A 24,230-nucleotide genomic window follows, 5' to 3' on the forward strand; every position below is an offset into this window, starting at 1 on the left:
CTGCTCCAGAGAAGCGGACACGGAGCAATGGATCCAAACTACAAGAAAGAAGATTCCACCTCAACATGAGGAAGAACTTCCTGACAGTAAGAGCTGTTTGACAGTGGAATTTGCAGCCAAGGAGTGTGGTGGAGTCTCCTTCTTTGGAGGTCTTTAAGCAGAGGCTTGACAACCATGTCAGGAGTGCTCTGATGGTGTTTCCTGCTTGGCAGGGGGTTGGACTCGGTGGCCCTTGGGGTCTCTTCCAACTCTATGATTCTATTAAGAGGACAGCCTTACGAAACTAGACTGCCTTTTGTCCAGACGTATGGCAAGAAGGGTGTTATTTTCCCCCCTTTCAAAAATGCCTTCAGGCGTCTCCTAAAAGTTGCATGGTTCTTGACATCTGGTGGGAGGGCGTTCCACAGGGCGGGCGCCACTACCGAGAAGGCCCTCTGCCTGCCTGGTTCCCTGTAACCTCACTTCTCGCAGGGAGGGAAGACCCTGGGGAGAGGGACCCAGGTGTCCGGGATGGGGACGAAGGGATGAGGCCGTTTAGGGCTTTCAAGGTCAGCACCAACACTTTGAATTGTGCTCAGAAACGTCCTGGGAGCCAATGTAGGTCTTTCAGGACTGGTGTTATATGGTCTCCACTCACAGACCCCAGTCTAGCTGCCACATTCTGGATTAGTCGCAGTTTCCGGGTCACCTTCCAAGGTAGCCCCACGGAAAGCGCATGGCAGTAGTCCAAGCAGGAGATAACCACAATGATAATAATATAGGATAGAGAGAGTTGTGCGTTAAAATAATTCCTGTCTAAAGGGAGGGTGCCACCACCGAGAAGGCCCTCTGCCTGGTTCCCTGTAACCTCGCTTCTTGCAGGGAAGGAACCACCAGAAGACCCTCGGGAGAGGGACCCCGGTGTCCGGGCTGGACGATATGGGTGGAGATGATCCTTCAGGGATACTGGGCCATTTAGGGCTTTCAAGGTCAGCACCAACCCTTTGAATTGTGCTTGGAAACGTCTTGGAAGCCAATGTAGGTCTTTCAGGACCAGGGTTACATGGTCTCCACTCCCAGTCTCCAGTTTGGCTGCTGCATTCTGGATTAGTTGCAGTTTTCGGATCACCTTCTAAGGAAAGCGCATGGTAAGATTCGCTGCCATGCATCCTCAAACAGCCTTCCCTGGTTCCAATTTGAAGGAGAGGAGGAGCTGAGAATTATCCTGGTGTCTAACAAACAAGTAAACTGGCAAAAATGTATAAATGTATCGCTTAGGGCTGAGGTATGGCCGTAATTCCCCAGACGTAGCCAGGATCCGTCCGCCAAAAATGGCGTCTGGGCGGAATTCTTCCGAAAAGCGGCTAAAATGTCCTGGGGGGGGGGGGAACCCGGTAATAGGGCATTCCCTTATCGGAATCACTGACTTTTATTTTTTGGCAATGTCCCTTTAAAAAAGGTGTGTGTAAAAAACTTCCATTTTTCTTTTGGAGATTTTGCAAAAAACCCCACACAAACAAATGTCGAAATACAGCCACCCTACGCTTTTCCTGACGCCCACATTCCCCGACTCTCTGGAGAAGCTTAGCGTTAAGTCAGCAAGAGGTCGTGGGGTTGCAGGGTAAAATCTTTTAACTGACCTAATTCCCCCCCGCCTCCGTCAAAGCGGTTTAGGAGCTAAATTTGCCACGCGGAGGACGGCCTCTCGCAGGGCCCCCCTTATTTCTCCCTCCACTCCGTGCAAAAAAATGAACACCGCCGGGTTTTGTTGCCAGATCTTGGGCCTAAATCGCCTCTGCCTGGTGAGAGAGCCGTGAGTTTTCCCCTTATTTATTTTCTCACACACATACACACGCACCAGGGTTAAGACTAAACCATGGTTAGGAAAAGCAGGTGCAAAACGCATTTGCCCAGAGTCCCAGGGACCAGAATGAAAAGTGTCTGAACATCTATTACATTACAACAACAACCAGGGTTAACGCTAAACCGTGGTTAAGAAAAGCAGGTGGAAAGCCCAGAGCTGACGCACTTTCTCAGGGTCCCAGGGACCAGAATGAAAAATGTCTGAACATCTCTCTCTCTCTCTCTCTCTCTCTCTCTCTCTCTCTCTCTCTGTGCTAAACCATGGTTTAAAAAAGCAGGCAAAAAATCCAAAGCTAAACCGCGGTTCACAAAAGCAGGCGCAAAACCCAGAGTTGACGCATTTTTTCAGGGTCTCAGGGACCAGAATGAAAAATGTCTGAACATCTCTCTCTCTCTCTCAGCTAAACCATGGTTAAGAAAAGCAGGCGCAACAATCCAAAGCTAATCCGCGATTCAGAAAAGCAGACGCAAAACCCAGAGCTGACGCATTTGCTCAGGGTCCCAGGGACCAGAATGAAAAATGTCTGAACATCGCTCTCTTGCTCTCTCTCTGTCTCTCTCCTCTCCCAGCTAAACCATGGTTAAGAAAAGCAGGTGCAAAAATCCAAAGCTAAACCATGGTTAAGAAAAGCAGACGCAAAACCCAGAACTGACGAATTTTCTCAGGGTCCCAGGGACCAGAATGAAAAATGTCTGAACATTGCTCTCTTGCGCTCTCTCTCTCTCTCTCTCTCTCTCTCTCCTCTCCCAGCTAAACCATGGTTAAGAAAAGCAGGTGCAAAAATCCAAAGCTAAACCACGGTTCAGAAAAGCAGGCACAAAACCCAGCGCTGACGCATTTGCCCAGGGTCCCAGGGACCAGAATGAAAAATGTCTGAACATCGCTCTCTCTCTCTCTGTCTCTCTCCTCTCCCAGCTAAACCATGGTTAAGAAAAGCAGGTGCAAAAATCCAAAGCTAAACCATGGTTAAGAAAAGCAGACGCAAAACCCAGAGCTGACGCATTTGCTCAGGGTCCCAGGGACCAGAATGAAAAATGTCTGAACATCTCTCTCTTGCTCTCTCTCTCTCTCCCCTCTCCCAGCTGCTCTCTCCCCTCTCTCAGCTAAACCACGGTTCAGAAAAGCAGGCGCAAAACCCAGAGCTGACGAATTTGCCCAGGGTCCAGACTGAGAAATGTCTGAACATCTCTCTCCACCAGCTAAACCATGGTTAAGAAAAGAAGGTGCAAAACCTAGAACTGATACATTTTCTCAGGGTCCCAGGGACCAGAACGAAAAATGTCCGGATCATCTGAATATCTATTTTTTAAAACCAAACCAGGGTTAACGCTAAACCGCGGTTAAGAAAAGTAGGCGCAAAACCCACAGCCGACATGTTTGCCCCAGGTTCCAGGAACCAGAATGGAAAATGTCTGGATCCAATCATTCCGGCGCGTCCAACAGATAGACCTTGATCTACTGGTAGATCATGGGACGTCTATGGCAGATCACTAGTAGATCACTGGCTCTCCTCAAGCGCAACAACTTTAACCCCTAAAAACAGGGTTTTCCTTGCTAAAAAAAGCTCAGCAACTGTGATCCCCGAACCCCCAGATCACTGCCAGTTTTGAACTCTGTGAGTAGATCGCGGTCTCTTGGGAATTGGCCAACACTGCAATAATTGTATTAAAATGCAATTTTTTTGGGGGGGAGCGGCTAGAGAGGAAGGAGGCGAGATAAGGTGGAAGAGATTAAAGGCAGCGATTGGCGTGGTGGGGGGGCAGGCCGTGTGTGTGGGTCTTGGTCAGCCTGAACCGATTAAAAAACATTGTCCAATACGGTAGCGGATCACAACGCCAACTAGATTAGCAGGCCGGGTCTTTTCGGAAAAGGAGTTAATTGCTAGAAATAACGATCCGCCCAGGGCTTATCGGCTCCCAGACTCGTTAACCGCTATTCGCAACCCCCCACCCAATAAAATAAAACCCCAAACCCGCCGATTCGTTTGCAGGTATGCAATTTTGCAAAAGGGATGAATGGAGATTTGATTGGCATCTATTTATTTATCGGCGCGGGTGAATTAACAGACACCCCCCCTCGGCCTTCCCTCTCTCTCCCCCCCCAAAACACCCGGATTTGCAGGGATTAGCAGGGTCTCAGACTCAAGGGGGGCGTTTCGGAAGAGGGGAAGGGCAGGATGCAACTTGTTGCGGCCGGTCAAAGATGGACAAAGGTGACTCCCCCCCCAAAAATTCACTTTGGGGTTCCCCATTAGGGCGGTTCATAAAAAATTGTGGGTTTGTTTTTATATTAAACGCCTGTTCCAAAGGTCTTATTTTACTACACTAGGGATTATATAGATCTGAAATTTCATGCATATCGGTTAATATCTTGACCCCTCCTCCACTGAACTGAAATTTCGGCCTTCACGACAGGAAAACGGCAAAGTAAAGAGCTATTTTTGCGGAGGGGGAGTCAAGATATTAACTGATATGCATGGAAATTTCAGATATAGCTATATAATCCCTAGGTTTGGAGCAGGCATTTTCAATCAAAAAGTTTTTTGTGAACCGCCCTATTAAAATAATAAAATGAAATTAAATTTTATTATTATTGAATTGATTTTGGAATGAATTTATTTTAGAATGTATTTCAATTAATCCATTATAATTTTATGTTATTTTTACCGTTGTTAGCCGCTCTGAGCCCAGCTTCCGCTGGGGAGGGCGGGATATAAATTTATTATTATTATTACTATTATTATTCCCTATCTTTGTGGATCCCACGCATGTGGTTTAGAGGTTAGGGCGGCAGACTAGGGCGCGGGTTCGAATCCCAAAACTCAAGCTGTCCGGCCACAGCCCTCCCGGCTCTGTGTGCGAAAGCAGCCACCCCGGTACCGAAAAAGCTCGTTCCGGCACTCGGCACATGCTCAGAGGTGCCCTTGTTCTCCCGTCCCGTACACAAAATGAAACGCAGAGCCGACCCAGCATGCCAGAAGCGACCGCCCTCTGCAACCCCGAACACAGAAAGCCAGCTCTGGCCTGTGATGCTCGCTGTACGAAATGTCCCATTGACTTTAGTGGTGTCCGCACGGGCTGGCAGCAGCTACTGCTTTGAAAAATAAAGTTTGGGACACCCCAGCGGACATCTAGCCCACCCCGCATCGCGATGCACCTCCGGCGAGAAATTTGGGAGCAGGAAGGTTTTCCCCGCCAATGCAGCGGCTCTCACCTACGATCCCAGACCCCAGGAATGATGACGAAGATAGGCTATTATGGGATGGGAGTTCTCTGTGCTCGCCGTAGTGGGAGCCCTCGCCGTAGCCCTGCTGGAAGAAAAGGAGAAAGAAAATATTGTAGGAGCGGGTCCTTTAAAAACAAAAGCCACAGGGTGGGTAAAAATCAATGATTGAATAAATAAATAAATCGGATTTTTAAAAAAATAAATAAATCAGATTTTTTAAATAAAATGCTTTTTTTTGGGGGGGGGAAATCTTTTGAAAGATTTTCTGTTTAAGTTGCATTATAGTCCATCAGAAAATAAAGGTTTGTTTTAAGCTTTTCATGCGTGCTAAATCTCTAAGTTTATTATTATTATTATTGATTTCATTCTAAGATATAATCGTTTAACCACATCAGTTAACAAACATATGCTACAAAGTTATCGTTTTAGTTAAATAAATTGTCCAAATTGTTATTCACGAAACGATGATTTTTCTCCTTCTGATAAAGTACAGCAGAAAAAGTCGTCCGAATATACACATTTTAACTTATTAAACCTCGCCATAATTTCATAATTATCTGCCTTCTGTATTGCTAATCATATCACCAAATCACTAAATTTTTTATATAACTGTAAAAACTAGTCTGGAAATTTATTATTCCAAAAATGAAACCTCCATCTGGTTGTCAGTATTAAGAGTAGACCAGCAAGGCTGAGTCTTTCTGTAAAAAAAAATTGATTTATATCAAGTCTTACTGACTAGTGATTTGACCTGTTCTTTCTATTCTTTTTATATAGTATTGTTGTTTTATTACTATGGCTGACACAAATAAAGATTCGTTCATTCAATTGCATGCACCTCTATTTGCAACCCTCCCAAAAAAATGATTCTCAAAAAACAAGAGATTATTAATATTTTTTGCTCTATTTCAAAGTGGTTTTTCTAATTATCCTTACCCTGACTTGGTCAAATGTGGAGTTATTCTGATCTCCTGCTGTCCAGGACCCAGAGGCCGGCCGCTCGTCCAAACCTGCTGGAGAAGGGGGGAAATAAAAATTAAACAAGCCCAGGAAATTATTCTTATTCTTATTTAAAGGAATCAGTTTTGATAAGCAGTCCCATCGTACAAAGACAGTGTTCTCCTGAAGCTAAAACCGCTTTCCTTCCACAAACAGAGCAATATTTGGATGTTTAAGAGAGGATAAAGAGACTTTTTCCTGTTTTGCAATGTTCCCATGCAGGGATACTCAGCTTCAGAGCGGAACTGGATGATAGATTTTTAAATTCCATCATGGGTTGGAATTGCATGCAGAAAGTCAGGGTGTCAGGGTGGGGAAAAGGTTCTATTTTGCGTTCAAACGACAGAAAAGAGGGGAGAGGCGGGGTGGGGAGAACAGCGAACTTCCCAACTTTAGTTAAATCCATATTATTTTCAGTAGCCTTCTGAAAAAACAACACCCGAAACAAAATATTGGAGGGGGGGAGTTGCCCCACACTTAATTTGGTTAAATTGAATTTTTTCTCCCCGAATTGTTATGGTACCAGTGGTTTCGTATTCCCCCAGAAACAGACTCTTTTGGCCCACGCCCTGGGCTGCTAGCTTTCTGCCCTCCTCAACTTGCCCAGCTGGGGAGCACAACCCGACGGGCAGAGGCGAGGGGGCCGAATGGGCAGAGCCCGTGCGCCGGGTTCGAATCCCGGCGCATCCAGATCGGACGGAAAATGTCCGTGGCCCGAAAAGCGGGAGAGATGCTGCCAACCTGGAGGGACACAATGGTCTAACAGGGCAGTTTCCTACAGGAAGATGGGCCCATTTTATGGTGTTGCAGTGGTACCTTGGTACTCAAACGCCGAAAACCCGGAAGTGAGTATTCCGGTTGTCGAACGTTTTTCGGAAGCCGAACGTCCGACGCGGCTGTCGGCTATTGTTTCCGGGGCGCCTGCGCCAATCAGAAGCCGTGCCTCGGTTTCCGAACATTTCGGAAGTCAAACGGACTTCCAGAATGGATTAAGTTTGGCGCTTTTGTTTTTGCTATTTATTTTGCGCTTTTGTTTTTGAGCCTTTTTCGGTGCATTTGGTTTTTGAGACTGTGCGGAACCCAGTTCAGCTACTGATTGATTGATTGCAAAAATGGATTTAAAAAAAACCATCCAAGCAATGGCCGTCATCAGTGCAGGTGAAGAAAAAAAAGCTTTTTTAATTTTTATCATCTCCAATATTGCCTTATTGATTCTTGCTTTCATTTTATGGATCAATGGTGTCGTTAGATAATATATTTCATGTTCAATCGCTGTTTTAGGGGTTGTTTTTAAAAATCGATCCGTTTTGCATGACTTTAAGCGCTACCTTGGTTTTGGGACGCTTTGGTTTTGGAACGGGATTTCCGGAACGGATTAAGTTTGAGAACCAAGGTATCGCACTGTGCATGCATGTCTTTGATGCACGCCCCCGGTGCGAGTGTGCAAGGCTGGGTGTGCAAAAGTGCAACGCCGTACTCACACACAAAAACACCCCATTGTGCGAATCGTTTCCCGACCCCCCTTTCCATCTTATTATTATGTGAATCGCAGCCTTCCCCATCTCCCCTCACTGTTCATTTAACCAGAAACTTCTTTCAAAATTGCAAGGCTTCCATTCCGCAGCCTTTTGTGTTAATCATTTCCCTGGAGAATCGGTGTTTAATTGCTGTCTAATTTGCATAATTATGCATATTAATCTCCACGCCTAATGAATATTCATAACCCTCATTTAGATTTTGTTTCCTAATCAAAAAATAAAAAATAAAAAAATACCCCGCTCCTCCTTTTCCCCCCAATCCCTGCTCTCTCCAATGTGATTACTTTGCGGAATCGCGGTGGCGGAAAAAAAGATGTTAATGCGACTTGGGATAGTGGTTTTTTTTTCGGAGGGGCTAGCTGTGCATTCCTGTCGCCACCGACAATAACTTCTGCTCTGAAAAATGTGCCATTTAATCCCTCCCACCCCCTGGTGACCCCCCCTTTTTTGACGCTCCGTTCTAGAAGAGTTTAATCTGCGTCGGCCGAAAACGTGAAATTGACAAAACCCGCTAATAAAAAAGCAGGATTTGTGAGCCGTAGAAAAGCTTCTGTAAATCACTATACAGCCGGGTCAATGGACAGGGTCCTCTGTCCGCAAGGAGCTTACAGATCCTACATGCCGACACAGAGGACCAGTTAAAGGAGCGGGTCAAATGATAGAATCATGGAACTGTGAAAGGGAACCCCAGCGGCCATCTATTCCAACCCCCTGCAATGCAGGAATCTCAGCGAAAGCATCCAGGATAGAGGGCCATTCAAACTTCTGCTTAAAATCCGCCACCGGGTGTCAGAACAGCTCTGACTGCCAGAAAGTTTCCAGATGTTGAGCTGGAATCTCCCTTCTCATCGCTCGAAGCCACGAGTTCGAGTCCTACCCTCGGGAGCCAGAGGAAACAAGCTTGCTCCCTCTCCCACGTGACAGCTCATATTGCTATCTCCTCTTTCCCAGGGTAAACATCCCCAGCTCCTTCGACCGTTCCTCATCAGGCTCAGTTTCCAGAACTTTGATCATCTCAGTCTCCCTCCTCTGCCCACCTTCCAGCTTGTCAACATCCATCTTAAATTGTGCTGCCCAGAACTGGAAGGTGTGGTCTGACCAAGGCAGAATAGAGCGGGACTAGTAATTCTGCGTAAAAAGAAGAGACATCACCTTGCCAACAAAGGTCCGTATAGTTAAAGCTCTGGTTTTCCAAGAAGTGATGTATGGAAGGGAGAGCTGGACCATCAAGCAGGCTGATGGCCGAAGAATGGATGCTTTTGAATTCTGGTGCTGGAGGAGACGCTTGAGAGTCCCATGGACTGCAAGAAGATCCAACCTCTCCATTCGGAAGGAAATCAGCCCTGAGTGCTCACTGGAAGGACAGATCCTGAAGCTGAGGCTCCAAGACTTTGGCCCCCTCAGGAGAAGAGAAGACTCCCTGGAAAAGACCCTGATGTTGGGAAAGATGGAGGGCACAAGGAGAAGGGGACGACAGAGGACGAGATGGTGGGACTGTGTTCTCAAAAGGACCAGCATGAGTTTGACCCAACTGCGGGAGGCAGTGGAAGACAGGAGGGCCTGGCATGCTCTGGTCCAGGGGGTCACGAAGCGGCAGAGACGACTAAACGACTAAACAACAACAAAAATTAATTCCTATGATCTGGACACTAGACTTCCGTGGATGCAGCCTAGAACTTCATTAGTTTTTATTTATTTTTTCTGCTGCATCACACTGATTTATGTTTGGCTTGTGGTCCATCAAGACCCCCAGATCCAGTTCCCGGTTCCCCCTATCCTATATTTGTGGATCTGGTTCTTCTTGCCTTGGTGCAAAACCTGACATTTATCCCTATTGAAATGCACATTTTTAGCTTCGGCCCAGTTCTCCTATCTGTTAAGGTCGCCTTGAATGCCGGTTCCGTCTTTTTGCGCCCCCTTCCAGTTTGGTGTCACGTGCGAATTTGAGGAACATCAACAACAGAATATTCTCCATGCAAACGCTCACACATTAAACGGAGGCGGCTTGAAAAGGAACCGGGCACAACACACGCCGGCCAACCTTAGAGGGAGGGCACTGTGGGAAATAAAGCAAAAATGCCACTGCCCGTCTCTTTATAATGAACTAGAACCCTCGCACACAAGGCTGCTCTGATATTCAAATAAACCCCCAAACCAGTTTCGAAACTGTCCGCTGCAACCCAACAAAATCTGATGGCACGAAAGCCTGCTCCTCAATTACGATTAAAGGCAAAGGTAAAGGGACCCCTGACCATTAGGTCCAGTCGTGGCCGACTCTGGGGTTGCGGCGCTCATCTCGCTTTATTGGCCGAGGGAGCCGTCGTACAGCTTCCGGGTCATGTGGCCAGCAGGACTAAGCCGCTTCTGGCAAACCAGAGCAGCGCACGGAAACACCGTTTACCTTCCCGCCGGAGCGGGACCTATTTATCTACTTGCACTTTGAGGTGCTTTCGAACTGCTAGGTTGGCAGGAGCTGGGACGGAACAATGGGAGCTCACCCCGTCGTGGGGATTCGAACCGCCGACCTTCTGATTGGCAGGTCCTAGGCTCTGTGGTTTAGACCACACGCTAACCGTGTGGAAAATAGACAGGACACAGCAGAATATGCAAATGCATGCAACCATCGTGTGGCCTTATAACCCTTGACAGCTTCACCCGTGTCTTTTAAATTATTCCAGTTACTTGAAACATTTTAGACTGCAATGCCAATAAAGGTATTTCATTGATTGATATTATTATTATTATTGCTGAAATAAGCAGGCATGGATTATTTTCTTCCGGCATGTCTTCTCTGAATAAAAACCTAACTAGCTACATAAAGGTAAAGGGACCCCTGACCATTAGGTCCAGTCGTGGCCGACTCTGGGGTTGCGGCGCTCATCTCGCTTTATTGGCCGAGGGAGCCGGCATACAGCTTCTGGGTCATGTGGCCAGCAGCACTAAGCCGCTTCTGGCGAACCAGAGCAGCGCACGGAAACGCCGTTTACCTTCCCGCCGGACTGGTACCTATTTATCTACTTGCACTTTGAGGTGCTTTCGAACTGCTAGATTGGCAGGAGCAGGGACCGAGCAACGGGAGCTCACCCCGTCATTGCGGGGATTCGAACCGCCGACCTTCTGATCGGCAAGTCCTAGGCTCTGTGGTTTAACCCACAGCACCACCCGTGTCCCATATCTAGCTAGATGGTCCACTGTTGATAAAAATCAGTATTTTTCTTTAAGCAGAGACCAGTGAAATTAAAAAATACGATGGCTTCTAAACGCCACGTCCTGTCCGGTCAGCAGGAATTGACAATAACAGAGGGCTCCCTTTCTCCCTCCCACCCTGGCTACGTTAATAGAGTTATTAAAACGGGGGAAAGAGAGAAAGAGAGAGAGACCCCACAGATTAATTATGCATTTTAATAACCCCGATCATGAATATTCATAAAGCATTCGTGTGTTCGTGTTCTAATTAAATACGTACTAATAATATAAAATGTAGCTTGTCGGGGGGGAAAGTGTGCCCTCCCCCCAACCCCATTTAAGGGTTTTGGCGCTGCAAAACTCGCATGCAAACCCGCCGTCTACTGTTTGGAGAAAGTGGACAGACGGAGAGAGACAGACAGACTTCTTTTTCCCTTTGTCGTAAGACTCGAACTCTGGGTCAGCCAAGGAAGTTGAACGCCGGGAGGTTCAGAACAAATCAAAAGGAGGAATTCTTTCTGCAGAGTTAGACTATGGAACTCCCTGCCACAAGAGGCAGGGATGGCCAATAACCTCGATGGCTTCAAATGAGGGTTAGAAAATAGAAAACTTGGGTCCCTTGCGACTCTTAAAATTCCTGGAGAATAAGACTATCAGTAACGTGCAAATTCCATTTCAATATTCATATAGCCTCCAACATTTCTCCCCTGAAAATAGGGACGTCCTATTCCATCCCCTCCAACGTTTCTCCCCTGAAAAGAGGGACGTCCTATTCCATCCCCTCCAACGTTTCTCCCCTGAAAATAGGGACGTCCTATTCCATCCCCTCCAACGTTTCTCCTGTGAAAATAGGGACGTCCTATTCCATCCCCTCCAACGTTTCTCCTGTGAAAATAGGGACGTCCTATTCCATCCCCTCCAATATTTCTCCCCTGAAAATAGGGACGTCCTATTCCATCCCCTCCAACGTTTCTCCCCTGAAAATAGGGACGTCCTATTCCATCCCCTCCAACGTTTCTCCCCTGAAAATAGGGACGTCCTATTCCATCCCCTCCAACGTTTCTCCTGTGAAAATAGGGACGTCCTATTCCATCCCCTCCAATATTTCTCCCCTGAAAATAGGGACGTCCTATTCCATCCCCTCCAACGTTTCTCCCCTGAAAAGAGGGACGTCCTATTCCATCCCCTCCAATATTTCTCCCCTGAAAATAGGGACGTCCTATTCCATCCCCTCCAACATTTCTCCCCTGAAAATAGGGATGTCCTATTCCATCCCCTCCAACGTTTCTCCCCTGAAAAGAGGGACGTCCTATTCCATCCCCTCCAATATTTCTCCCCTGAAAATAGGGATGTCCTATTCCATCCCCTCCAACGTTTCTCCCCTGAAAATAGGGACGTCCTATTCCATCCCCTCCAACGTTTCTCCCCTGAAAATAGGGACGTCCTATTCCATCTCCTCCAACATTTCCACTAGCCATGGTGGCCTCCCCTTGCCTCCGCATTGCTTAACCGAATTGCATTCTTACATTCACAACTCCCACCTCGTCAGTGGCCCTCCTAACCAGGGTTAGAAACTCATATGCATAGCCTAGGCTCCTTAAACCAGGAGTAGGCAACCTAAGGCTCAGGGGCCAGATCCGGCCCAATCGCCTTCTCAATCCGGCCCGGGGATGGTCCGGGAATCAGCGTGTTTTTACATGAGTAGAATGTGTCCTTTTATTTAAAATGCATCTCTGGGCTATTTTAAAAAAAGATAGGGGGTGGAGACACTCCTTCAGGATATAGGGCCATTTAGGGCTTTAAAGGTCAGCACCAACACTTTGAATTGTGCTTGGAAACATCCTGGGAGCCAATGTAGGTCTTTCAGGACCAGTGTTATGTGGTCTCCACTCCCAGTCCCCAGTCTGGCTGCCACATTCTGGATTAGTTGTAGTTTCCGGGTCACCTTCAAAGGCTGCCCCACGGAGAGCGCATGGCAGTAGTCCAAGCGGGAGATAACCAGAGCATGCACCACTCTGGAAGGACAGTCTGCGGGCAGGGAGGATCTCATCCTGCGTACCAGATAGAGCTGCCCTGGACACAGAACTGACCTGCGCCTCCATGGACAGCGGTGAGTCCAAAATGACCCCCAGGCTGCGCACCTGGTCCTTCAGGGGAACAGTGACCCCACTCAGGACCAGGGAGTCCTCCACACCTGCCAGCCCTCTGTCCCCCCAAAACAGTCCTTCTGTCTTGTCAGGATTCAACCTCGATCTGTTAGCCGCCATCCATCCTCCAACCGCCTCCAGACACTCACACAGGACCTTCACTGCCTTTACTGGTTCTGATTTAAAAGAGCAGTAGAGCTGGGTATTGGGTACTGAGATCCCACCCTGGGTTGGGCTGCATGACCCTCGGGGTCCCAACTCTATGATTCCACTGCTGGTTGCTCTTGAGCGCCCCCTCCAAGGAAGCTGGCCAGAAGGCGGAAGTGCAGATCCACCCGGCCATTCACAATTTAAAACACACACACAAAAACTGCATTTTCTGTCCTTTCGCGGCTGGCCAAGCTTTTGAGGATGTCCTTCGGGGCCACAAGCGCCGGAGAATTGCGCACAGCACATGGGAGACGCGTGGATCTTTCGCGAAACTTAAAATAGACGCACGGCAGATGTTCAGCAGAGAGATCTGAGTTTTGTTCAGATTCCTGGGGTGTTTTGACCCCCCTTAAAGGGGGAGAGACCCCAAAGGCAGGTGGGGAGGATAATTTGATTTAAACGAAGGTAGCAGACAGCTGCCATGATAAACACTTCCCTATTAAGCTGCTTTTAAGTGGCTAATCGGAGCTGGAATCGGGGGGGGGGGGGAGAGAGACGGTGCCGAGCGAGATTTGGGAAGGGCGGGGGAATCAATAAAAGAAGCCGGCCGATAATTAGGTTTAGCCTTCGTCATGAGCAGCAAAGTTGTTTTCCCTCTATACTCCATCCCGGACAATCAGGTTACAATAATGATATTTTTTCCTATATCCCGTCCATCTTATTGGGTTGGCCCAGCCACTCTGGGCAGCTACCAACACGTATAAAAACGTAATAAAACACTGGACATGAATAGTAACGACGCAATGTAAAAAGCCGCAATAACTTTGACATAAACCGCTTACGGCGAACAAAGCAACATTCCACCATCGATCCGAATCGAACGGTAAACAGGAAAACGGAATGTCGGCAAATAGTAATTAAACAGGTTGCAACAGACGGGCCTCACTGGGACGCGGGTGGCGCTGTGGGTTAAACAACAGAGCCTAGGACTTGCTGATCAGAAGGTCGGCGGTTCGAATCCCCGCAATGACGGGGTGAGCTCCCGTTGCTCGGTCCCTGCTCCTGCCCACCTAGCAGTTCGAAAGCACGTCAAAGTGCAAGTAGATAAATAGGTACCGCTCCGGCGGGAAGGTAAACGGCGTTTCCGTGCGCTGCTCTGGTTCGCCAGAAGCGGCTTAGTCCTGCTGGCCACATGACCCGGAAGCTGGACGCCGACTCCCTCGGCCAGTAAAGCGAGATGAGCGCCGCAACCCCAGAGTCAGCCACGACTGGACCTAACGGTCAGGGGTCCCTTTACCTTTACCTTTAACAGACAGGCCCATATACAGTTGCAACAGAAATCATTCCATCCCCACTGGAAATCAGGTTTCTTCTCAATATTTGCGGGGTTCCAGCTGTTTGCAAGGAGCAAAATCTCACAAGAGTCATGGAAAACAAGCTGAAACTGCATCTTGAGAGCGAGACTGGAGAAGCCAGGATAAGTTGCCTTTTCGGCTGAATTTCACCCGATTCGCAAGGTTTGTTGAATAATTTCAATCGCGTCTCTGTGTACCTGGCTTTCGGCACCTGAGATGTATATTTTGAGGACAAAAACCCGATTTCTGCGATCGTTAAGTCGTAATAAAAGTGTTTTTAACATTGTGGTTTTTAATGGCTGGGAACCGCCTGCGGAGCCTTAATACAGAGGGTGGGTGATTAATTAATAAATTAATAATAATAATAATAATAATAATAATAATAATAATAATAATAAAGACTTCATCAGGCAAGGCTTTACTCCACCTGCCTTGCCCCATTCTCTAGTCTTCGCTTCTCAATTTGCATCGTTGCCGTACTTTTATGGATTGCAGTCCCGAAATTATTTCTTGTAATTGTCAAGAGTTGAATTTCTGTTTAATTTTTATACATGGATATTGTTATCCTGTACTATTCTAATGATTGCCGAATGTTACTTTTTGATGGAAGTTGCTTATTTTAAAGTTGTGTTTTATTATCACGTTTTTGCATTGCATTCAATTGTTACAAGGTATATTCTTTATTTCTTCCGCTTGTAAACCGCCTTGGGTATTGTAAAATAGAAAGACGGTATAAAAGTGATGATGATTATGATGATAACAAACATTTGCGCTTGCAAAAATGGCTGGGGAAACACAGGCAGATAAAGGTAAAGGGACCCCTGACCATTAGGTCCAGTCATGGCCAACTCTGGGGTTGCGGCGCTCATCTCGCTTTACTGGCCGAGGGAGCTGGCGTACAGCTTCCGGGTCATGTGGCCAGCAGGACTAAGCCGCTTCTGGCGAACCAGAGCAGCGCATGGAAATGCCGTTTAATTTCCCACCGGAGTGGTACCTATTGATCTACTTGCACTTTGTTGTGCTTTCAAACTGCTAGGTTGGCAGGAGCAGGGACTGAGCAATGGGAGCTCACCCTGTCACGGGGATTCGAACTGCCGACCTTCTGATCGGCAAGTCCTAGGCTCTGGGGTTTAGACCTAAAGGTAAAGGTAAAGGGACCCCTGACCATTAGGTCCAGTTGTGGCAGACTCTGGGGTTGCGGCGCTCATCTCACTTTACTGGCCAAGGGAGCCGGCGTACAGCTTCCGGGTCATGTGGCCAACAGGACTAAGCCGCTTCTGGCGAACCAGAGCAGCGCACAGAAACGCCGTTTACCTTCCCGCCGGAGCGGTACCTATTTATCTACTTGCACTGGCGTGCTTTCGAACTGCTAGGTTGGCAGGAGCAGGGACCGAGCAACGGGAGCTCACCCCGTCATTGCGGGGATTCGATCCGCCGACCTTCCGATCAGCAAGCCCTAGGCTCTGGGGTTTAACCCACAGTGCCTCCCACGTCCCACCAGGCAGATAAGCGGGCTATAAATATTATTATTATTATTATTATTATTATTATTATTATTATTATTATTAAGCACAGATTCACAAAGAAGCACCATTCAATACTTTGCTGGAAAGACGAAAAGGGGAAAACTGCACAGACCACACGACGGATTGGCAGGGCCTTTAACTCAGCAGCAAAGTCCCACCTGCACTGAAACGGCACCTACTCAAGAGTAAGGGGCCCTGCCTCGCCTGCGAGAGAACTTCTGAAGATGGGAAGAAACACCACAGTGGGTCTTTTTGGAGATAACCTTCTGAGAGAGTTGCTTGGGAGTCTGAAAGCGCAGAATCGGGCCGGGCAGCCCTAAGCGAGCTCCAAGCCAGAGGTTTAATGCAGCTGCTCGCCTGGGGCGAATCACGGATCTCCGGAAAGAAGCCGTTCACGAACTAAACCGCAGACCAGTGGCTCCCAGTGTGGGCACTGGCATAACTGGGAGGAGGGGCTGGAATTGCAAAAATACTAACTCCCGGATTCTGCAAAGCTTGCTATCGCTGGATCAAGTCCATCAGTTCCGTTGAATTAATTAAACGAAACCATTTTAATTGGATTAATGTGCAATTAAGTGCCGCTGTTTCGAATCGTATTCCGTTACGCTCTTTCTTAGCAGGGAGTATTTTCTGCATGTTTTTCACGGGATAAGGGGGCAACCGAGTACGGATTTATGGGGAAAGCTGCAATAAGGTTCTACTCGAGAGCAGACCTAGCCTCCCCGACTCGATTCCCTTTCCGCACGACACAACGCCGGCCTCCTCCCTTTGAAATCCCTACAGCAAAGTTCAGCCAAATGCCGGAGACGATATCTGGCAGCAATTTGGGCTCGGTTCCAGCGATCGGTTAGACGTACGGCTCAAAATCCCATTCTGAACCAACAGCGAAAAACAGCAAAAGACTGCCTTTTAAAGAATAAATAAATCACATTCTCATAGTGTGGAAAATAAGGTATCGCTCCCTGCAGGAATTAAAGAACCTTTTAATGAGGGTGAAAGAGGAGAGCGCAAAATATGTTCTGAAGCTCAACATCAAAAACGAAGATCATGGCCACTGGTCCCATCACCTCCTGGCAAATAGAAGGGGAAGAAATGGAGGCAGTGAGAGATTTGACTTTCTTGGGCTCCATGATCACTGCAGATGGTGACAGGAGTCACGAAATTAAAAGACGCCTGCTTCTTGGGAGAAAAGCAATGACAAACCTAGACAGCATCTTAAAAAGCAGAGACATCACCTTGCCTACAAAGGTCCGTATAGTTCAAGCTCTGGTTTTCCCAGTAGTGATGTATGGAAGTGAGAGCTGGACCATCAAGAAGGCTGATCACCGTAGAACTGATGCTTTTGAATTCTGGTGCTGGAGGAGACTCTTGAGAGTCCCATGGACTGCAAGAAGATCAAACCTCTCCATTCGGAAGGAAATCAGCCCTGAGTGCTCACTGGAAGGACAGATCCTGAAGCTGAGGCTCCAAGACTTTGGCCACCTCATGAGAAGAGAAGACTCCCTGGAAAAGACCCTGATGTTGGGAAAGATGGAGGGCGCAAGGAGAAGGGGACGACAGAGGACGAGATGGTGGGACAGTGTTCTCGAAGTGACCAGCATGAGTTTGACCAAACTGTGGGAGGCAGTGGAAGACAGGAGGGCCTGGCGTGCTCTTGTCCAGGGGGTCATGAAGAGTCGGACACGACTAAACGACATCAACACCTGCATGCCAGCCCTGCAAAGCAGACCAGGCAGGCGAGGAACCGCAGGAAGGTTGCCAAGTGAGTTGTTGGCTGGGCAGCAGATTCGAACCCAGATCTCCTTAGAGTGAGAAAGCTAACTAAGATCCGGGGGTGAGGCAGCTTAAATGGGGTCCACCCCCCACCGGGCTGCACCCCACACTGTCCGGCTTGGCCCCACCCACTGGCCCCACCCAGATTTTTAGATTTGGGAAGAAAACTTTTTCTTTTATAGGGAGGAGAAAGCCAGGGGGTGGAGGCAAAATTTGACGCAGATCGTACCAAGAACGGGAAGGGAACCCCAGAGTCATCTAGTCTAACTCAATGCAATGCAGGAATATTTTGACCAACGCAAGACTTGAACCCACAACCCGGCTCAAAACAGTTGCGGTGTTTGGGGCTGTTGAGCTTGAGGGGAAATGCAAGAAGAGGAGGCCTTTTAAAAATGGGTTGGGGGCGGGAATGACTGGCGGTTTTTGGTTTTTCGATTAAGCATTTTGTGTTTTTATATTGTGGTTTTATCCCGCGGAGCACCCTTAGACCTGCAGGGAGAGGGCGGTATGCAAATTCAACTAATAATAATAATTATAATAATCGCAATCATAATCACAGGGACCATGAGGGACATCTGGCCCCCCACGATGCAGGAATCTTTTGCCTGACTCAGGATTTGAACCCGCAACCATGAGATTAGGAGTCTCTGCCTCAAACGGTTGCATCGCTTAGGGCGTTTTAGCTTAGAGGAACCGCAGGGAGGGGAGAGGAGAAGGTACCCCCTGAAATGCAGGAATTCTTTTCCCCGAGGCAGGATTCGAACCCTTAACCCCATGATTAGGAGTCGCACGCTCTACCTGCCAAGCTCTTGCGAAGTCATGGAACCAACCTCAGAATCGTAAGGCTGGAAGGGGAATCACCCAACCCACTCCTCTGCCATGCATGGAATCTTTTGGCCCTGCGCAAGACTCGAACCCGCGACCCCAAGATGAAGAAACCCACGCTCAGCCGACGCAGCCTGTAAATATAAACCTGGCAGAGGAGGGATGGGGGGGGGGGAAAGAGATGACGACAAACGGAGCGCAGATAAGCCGGAGGGTTGAAAACAATTAAAAATAAGAAAAACTCTGCAGCCCCCAAAACACTTCCTGGCAGCTGTGAAAACAAGGTCGCCCCAACGTGACCAAACAAAAGACCTCAAAGGGGAACGCCGCTGAGAAAAAAAGGGGGGAGTTTTTTTTTAAGTCAACACAATAAAATCAATTGTGTGGTTTGTTTTCTTTTTTTCAAAAAGAAGAACGTTCACACCCAGACGGAACCAGCCATTAAATACTTGCCCATATGTCTATGCATAGATATATAAATAAGAAACAGTTTTGCAAGTTGTGTGACCTCGTTTCCCCCACCTGGATTTTTTAGAAATCCGTGATTTTAAGAACAGGGATTTTCTGCAAAGTTTTCCAGTTTGCTTTTCGAACGGACGGCTTGGGGGGACGTAAGTCTGGGGAAAAGTGGGTTGACGTTTTTCCTATTTTCAGAATGAATTATTATTATTTACAGCTGCTAAGCTTTAACCTCTCTCCCTAACTTATACCAAAACAGCCTACCTAGCCCCATACTGTCTGCACAGACTTGCAGCACCTCCAACTAAAATTCTGAATAAACCTAGTGGCAAAAAAGCAGTAAAACCACTAGCAAATGTGCAAAGCTAAGCAGGGGTCGGTCTGGTTTCAAATTGGATGGGAAACTCATCTCGGAGGGGGGGTGCCATATTTCAAGAAGTGAAAAATCTAGACACAAAAAGCTGTGCTGCTTTTTTTTTGGTGGGGGAAACGGTGGATATCGCCCAAAGAAACTTCTTTGTTGTTGTTGTTAAGTCGTTTAGTGGTGTCCGCCTCTTGGTGACCCCCTGGACCAGAGCACGCCAGGCCCTCCTGTCTTCCACTGCCTCCCGCAGTTTGGTCAAACTCATGCTGGTAGCTTCGAAAACACTATCCAACCATCTCGTCCTCCGTCGTCCCCTTCTCCTTGTGCCCTCCATCTTTCCCAACATCAGGGTCTTTTCCAGGGAGTCTTCTCGCCTCATGAGGTGGCCAAAGTCTTGGAGCCTCAGCTTCAGGATCTGTCCTTCCAGTGAGCACTCAGGGCTGATTTCCTTCAGAATTGATCGGTTGGATCTTCTTGAAGTCCATGGGACTCTCCAGAGTCTCCTCCAGCACCAGAATTCAAAAGCATCCATTCTTCGGCCATCAGCCTTCTTGATGGTCCAGCTCTCACTTCCGTACATCACTACTGGGAAAACCAGAGCTTGAACTATATGGACCTTTGTTGGCAAGGTGATGTCTCTGCTTTTTAAGATGCTGTCTAGGTTTGTCATCGCTTTTCTCCCAAGAAGCAGGCGACTTTTAATTTCGTGGCTGCTGCCACCATCTGCAGTGATCATGGAGCCCAAGAAAGTAAAATCTCTCACTGCCTCCATTTCTTCCCCTTCTATTTGCCAGGAGGTGATGGGACCAGTTGTTGAATTTCCCTATTTCCCCCGTATGTTGATTCTGCCACTGAAATCCTATGCAAAGCAGAATCTTGCATGAATCAGCTCAAACTTTGAGGACTAGAATCTTATTTTGGGCTTTGCATGCAAAGGTCTGAGGTTCAATCCTCTGGGTATAGGGCAGAAAATTAACTCAATAATTAATAATAATAACAATTAATAATAATAATCCACAGTGCCTGAAACCCTGGAGAGCAGGGAACTCTGAACTTGATAGACAATTGGGTTTGATTTAGGAAAAGGCAGCATCCTATCGGCTAGTCATGAGGACTACAATCTTAGCACGTTTTTACGAGAAGGAGCCGAGCCAAGCCCTGCCTGCAAGAGGGACTTTGGCATTTTTTGGGGGGGGTGTGAAACCAAACAAGGCAAAGGTGCTTTGGGGTGGCACAGGGTCACTATCCGCCATCCGACGGGTGACTCACAGAGCAGGAAAAGGAGATAAGGATTTGAATTGCTCCTTGCCAGGAAAGGGCCTATTCCCCAGCTCAGAAAAACAAGCTTGCCCCTGCGAGAAAGAAAGAAAAAAAGCCCTCTTTTCTTCCGTAAACAAAGTTGTTCCCTGGCGGCCACCTGCTTTAAACAGAAAACAGGGAGGTGGGAAGAAAAGGGGGGAGGCAGGCAGGCAGCCTGGGAAATCCTTTGTCTTAAAGACTGTTTTTCTTAAACTGCAGTTGCCACAACAATACCGTGAGTGCTCCTCTCTTGACTTGCAAAGAAGCTCTGCAAAGAAGCACCGTGTTCCGTTTGCAGGTCTTATTCCGTTCCCGCATTTGCACCCTGCTTTCCTGGCCCAGGATATTCTCCCTCCTTCCTGGCACATTCAAAACATTCCTGCAAGGTAGACCAGGCTGCTGACCCTGTTTTGGGGGGCCTCGGGTGCAGGCGCCGGACGAAATCCCCCCAGACAGCGTTTAAAATCCCCTTTTGCTACTGGGAATGGGTTCCAAATGCAACTTGTTGCAGGAATTTATGTATAGGTTTTTTGGGGTGGTTGCCCCTCCAGCAGATACCATGCGCATGCAGCCCACAACCAAAACCAGCACAATCGCTTTTGTGACTTTTGTGATTTGTCCCCACAAAACACTTCATCGCAGTTTCTTCCTATCTATTCAAAGGGCCTCTGCTGCACGATACCAAATGTAAGAATTCACTGATCAATGTATCTGTGTACTGGCTCACTGGGAAAACTTCAGAAATTCCTATAGACAGGTGAGCTCAGCTCCTCAGCAGCCCCTCTGCCTGAGTGATAATCCCTGGCCTCCTGATACCTGAGGGCCAGACAGGTAGCCATTCCAGAAATAACAAACCCAGATGAAGACAAAAGGGTGGGATGAACTTGGCTGGGAAACAGGCTTGCCTTCTATCACTGTGCCATTGAGAGCGTGCTCACTTATGGCTTATGTGTGTGGTACGGAAGCTGTACTACCCAGGACAGGATGGCGTTGTGCAGAGTTGTTAAGGCAGCAGAGAGCATTGTTGGCTGCCCACTCTCCACCTTAGAGCAGATTTATGCCACAAGGTGCCATAGGAAGGCACTGGACATAGTAAAAGATCCATCGCATCCTGGTCACTGTCTCTTTGAGCTCCTGCCGTCGGGACGGAGATACAGGACGATGATGACAAGAACGAGCCGTCTCAAGAACAGCTTCTTCTCCAGAGCGATCTCGGCCCTGAATGGGAAACCTGGACTTTGAAAGTCATCTAATCTTCCTTGCTGTATTATATTATATTGTTTTAATTAGTGTTTTTATAGTTGTTCTGATTTTGAGTGGAGTGCCCTATCTGGGGAGATGGAGCAGCCAAGTAATTTCGTTGTCCCTGAGAGGGGGCAATGACAATAAATATTATTATTATTATTATAAAAAAAATGTAAATATCTTTTTTGTTCCACTTGGTGGGTGTTTGGTGGAGGGCAAGGGGAACCATGGGGCAGGTCCAGGATGCTCAGATTACGGCCACCAGACCTCCCCTTTCATGATGTAACCGTGATGTATGAGTGATGTAATTTGGGGGGGGTATGGCATGGGGATGAGCAGCTAATAAAGGTTTGGGGGCAGTTTTGTTCAGGGCTTCCATCCTGATTCACCTGGTGGCAGGTGGGAGTCCTGTCGCGACAGTCTTCAATAAAGACCAAGCCTATGGTTTTCCCAGTAGTGATGTATGGAAGTGAGAGCTGGACCATCAAGAAGGCTGATCGCCGAAGAATGGATGCTTTTGAATTCTGGTGCTGGAGGAGACTCTGGAGAGTCCCATGGACTGCAAGAAGATCCAACCTCTCCATTCGGAAGGAAATCAGCCCTGAGTGCTCACTGGAAGGACAGATCCTGAAGCCGAGGCTCCAAGACTTTGGCCACCTCAGGAGAAGAGAAGACTCCCTGGAAAAGACCCTGATGTTGGGGAAGATGGAGGGCGCAAGGAGAAGGGGACGACGGAGGACGAGATGGTGGGACAGTGTTCTCGAAGCTACCAGCATGAGTTTGACCAAACTGCAGCAGTGGAAGACAGGAGGGCCTGGCGTGCTCTGGTCCAGGGGGTCACGAAGAGGCGGACATGACTAAAGAACAACAACAAGTTTGAGAACCAAGGTACCACTGCATTTACTGTATATCGCGCCCATCTCCTTTTGTGTGCTTGCCCTGAGATTCCCAGAAGTCCTTTTGTCACCTGATGATGCGTTAACAGGAAAGTTTGCTAAACTGGGATTCTGGTCCAAACTGAGCTGAGCGAAACCCCAAACGGTAGTCCAAAAAAATTAAAAATAAATAACCGGCAGCTCATTCACCTTCTGGCTTCTGGTTCTTGCGTGCTGAACTACAAATGGGTGTTTTGTTTTTAAAAAATAAGTTTACCAAATTTGCAGGGGGGCGTTGACAGAGAGGGAGAGAATTCCCCAGCCGATTTAAAATAGAACGGAGTTTAAATTTAGGTTTCGGGCCAGCTTCCTGACTTGAAACTGCTGCTCTCCGGATCTGGAATGATCATCAGGTATATGAAAAAGTCTTGGCACATTCTGAGATGCAAACTCTCGACCGAAGGAATTTGCCTGGAAGGTCCCCCGCCAAGGCAAGCTTGTCCTCCTTGCAGAAGGAACGATCCGGACATCTAAAGTGGTACGTTGGTTCTCAAACTTAATCCGTTCCGGAAATCCCGTTCCAAAACCAAAGCGTTCCAAAACCAAGGCGCGCTTTCCCATAGAAAGTCATGCAAAATGGATCAATCCATTCCAGGCTTTGAAAAACAACAATTCAACATGAAATTTACTATCTAATGGGACCCTTGATCCATAAAATGAAAGCAAGAATCAATGCGCTGTACTATAAAATAAATAAGACGGTATTGTAGATGATAAGAATTAAAATTAACTTTCCTCCCCAACCTGCACTGATGGGGGGGCTTTTATCTATTTCTGCAGTCACACAATCAATCAATCAATCAATCCATCAGTAGCTGAACTGGGTTCCACACAGTCACAAAAACAAATGAACCGGAAAAGCCTCAAAAACAAAAACGCAAAATAAAGAGCAGAAACCAAAGCGCCAAGGTTAATCCATTCCAGAAGTCCGTTTGACTCCCAAATGTTCAGAAACCAAGGCGCGGCTTCTGATTGGCGCAGGCGCCCCGGAAACAATAGCCGACAGCCCTATTGGGCGTCCGGCTTCTGAAAATCATTCAGAAACCAGAACACTTACTTCCGGGTTTTAGGAGTTTGAGAACCAAGGTATTTGAGAACCAAGGTACCACTGTACTTGAATCAGTTCTTTGCTGAGAACATTGAGGACTAGAATGTTGCTTTATCATTAGGGCTGTAAATTCGATTTTGGATGCCGAAGGTTCTAGGTTCCATCTTTAGCTGGGACTGGGAATGTCCGGCGCACGCCCCCCCCATCAGTTTTATCTTAAAACCATTCCCCATTATTTTTCTTGCTAGCCCCCAGGGTGGATTTGATTTAAATGAAATCAATTTTAATCACTAGTTAGTAAGACTTGATTTAA

At 47.6% G+C, this 24,230-nt stretch overlaps 1 protein-coding gene across 9 annotated transcripts in view; it reads right to left on the reverse strand.

The window, feature by feature from the left end:
- Positions 1–24,230, reverse strand: part of TCF3 (transcription factor 3) — a 90,443-nt gene that overhangs the window by 36,673 nt on the left and 29,540 nt on the right. For 5 of the 9 annotated variants that reach the window (XM_081895562.1, XM_081895561.1, XM_081895559.1 and 2 more), the window contains exons 4-5: positions 6,005–6,081; positions 5,057–5,153 (exon numbers count right to left, since the gene is read on the reverse strand). In XM_081895562.1, the coding sequence (XP_081751688.1) occupies positions 5,057–5,153; positions 6,005–6,081 (174 nt within the window). The remainder of the gene's footprint in view (positions 1–5,056; positions 5,154–6,004; positions 6,082–24,230) is intronic. The other 4 variants (XM_081895563.1, XM_081895557.1, XM_081895558.1 and 1 more) reach the window with 3 other exon arrangements.

The sequence above is a fragment of the Podarcis melisellensis genome, assembly GCF_964234715.1.
Source record: "Podarcis melisellensis genome assembly, chromosome: 18".
Classification (NCBI taxonomy): domain Eukaryota; kingdom Metazoa; phylum Chordata; class Lepidosauria; order Squamata; family Lacertidae; genus Podarcis; species Podarcis melisellensis.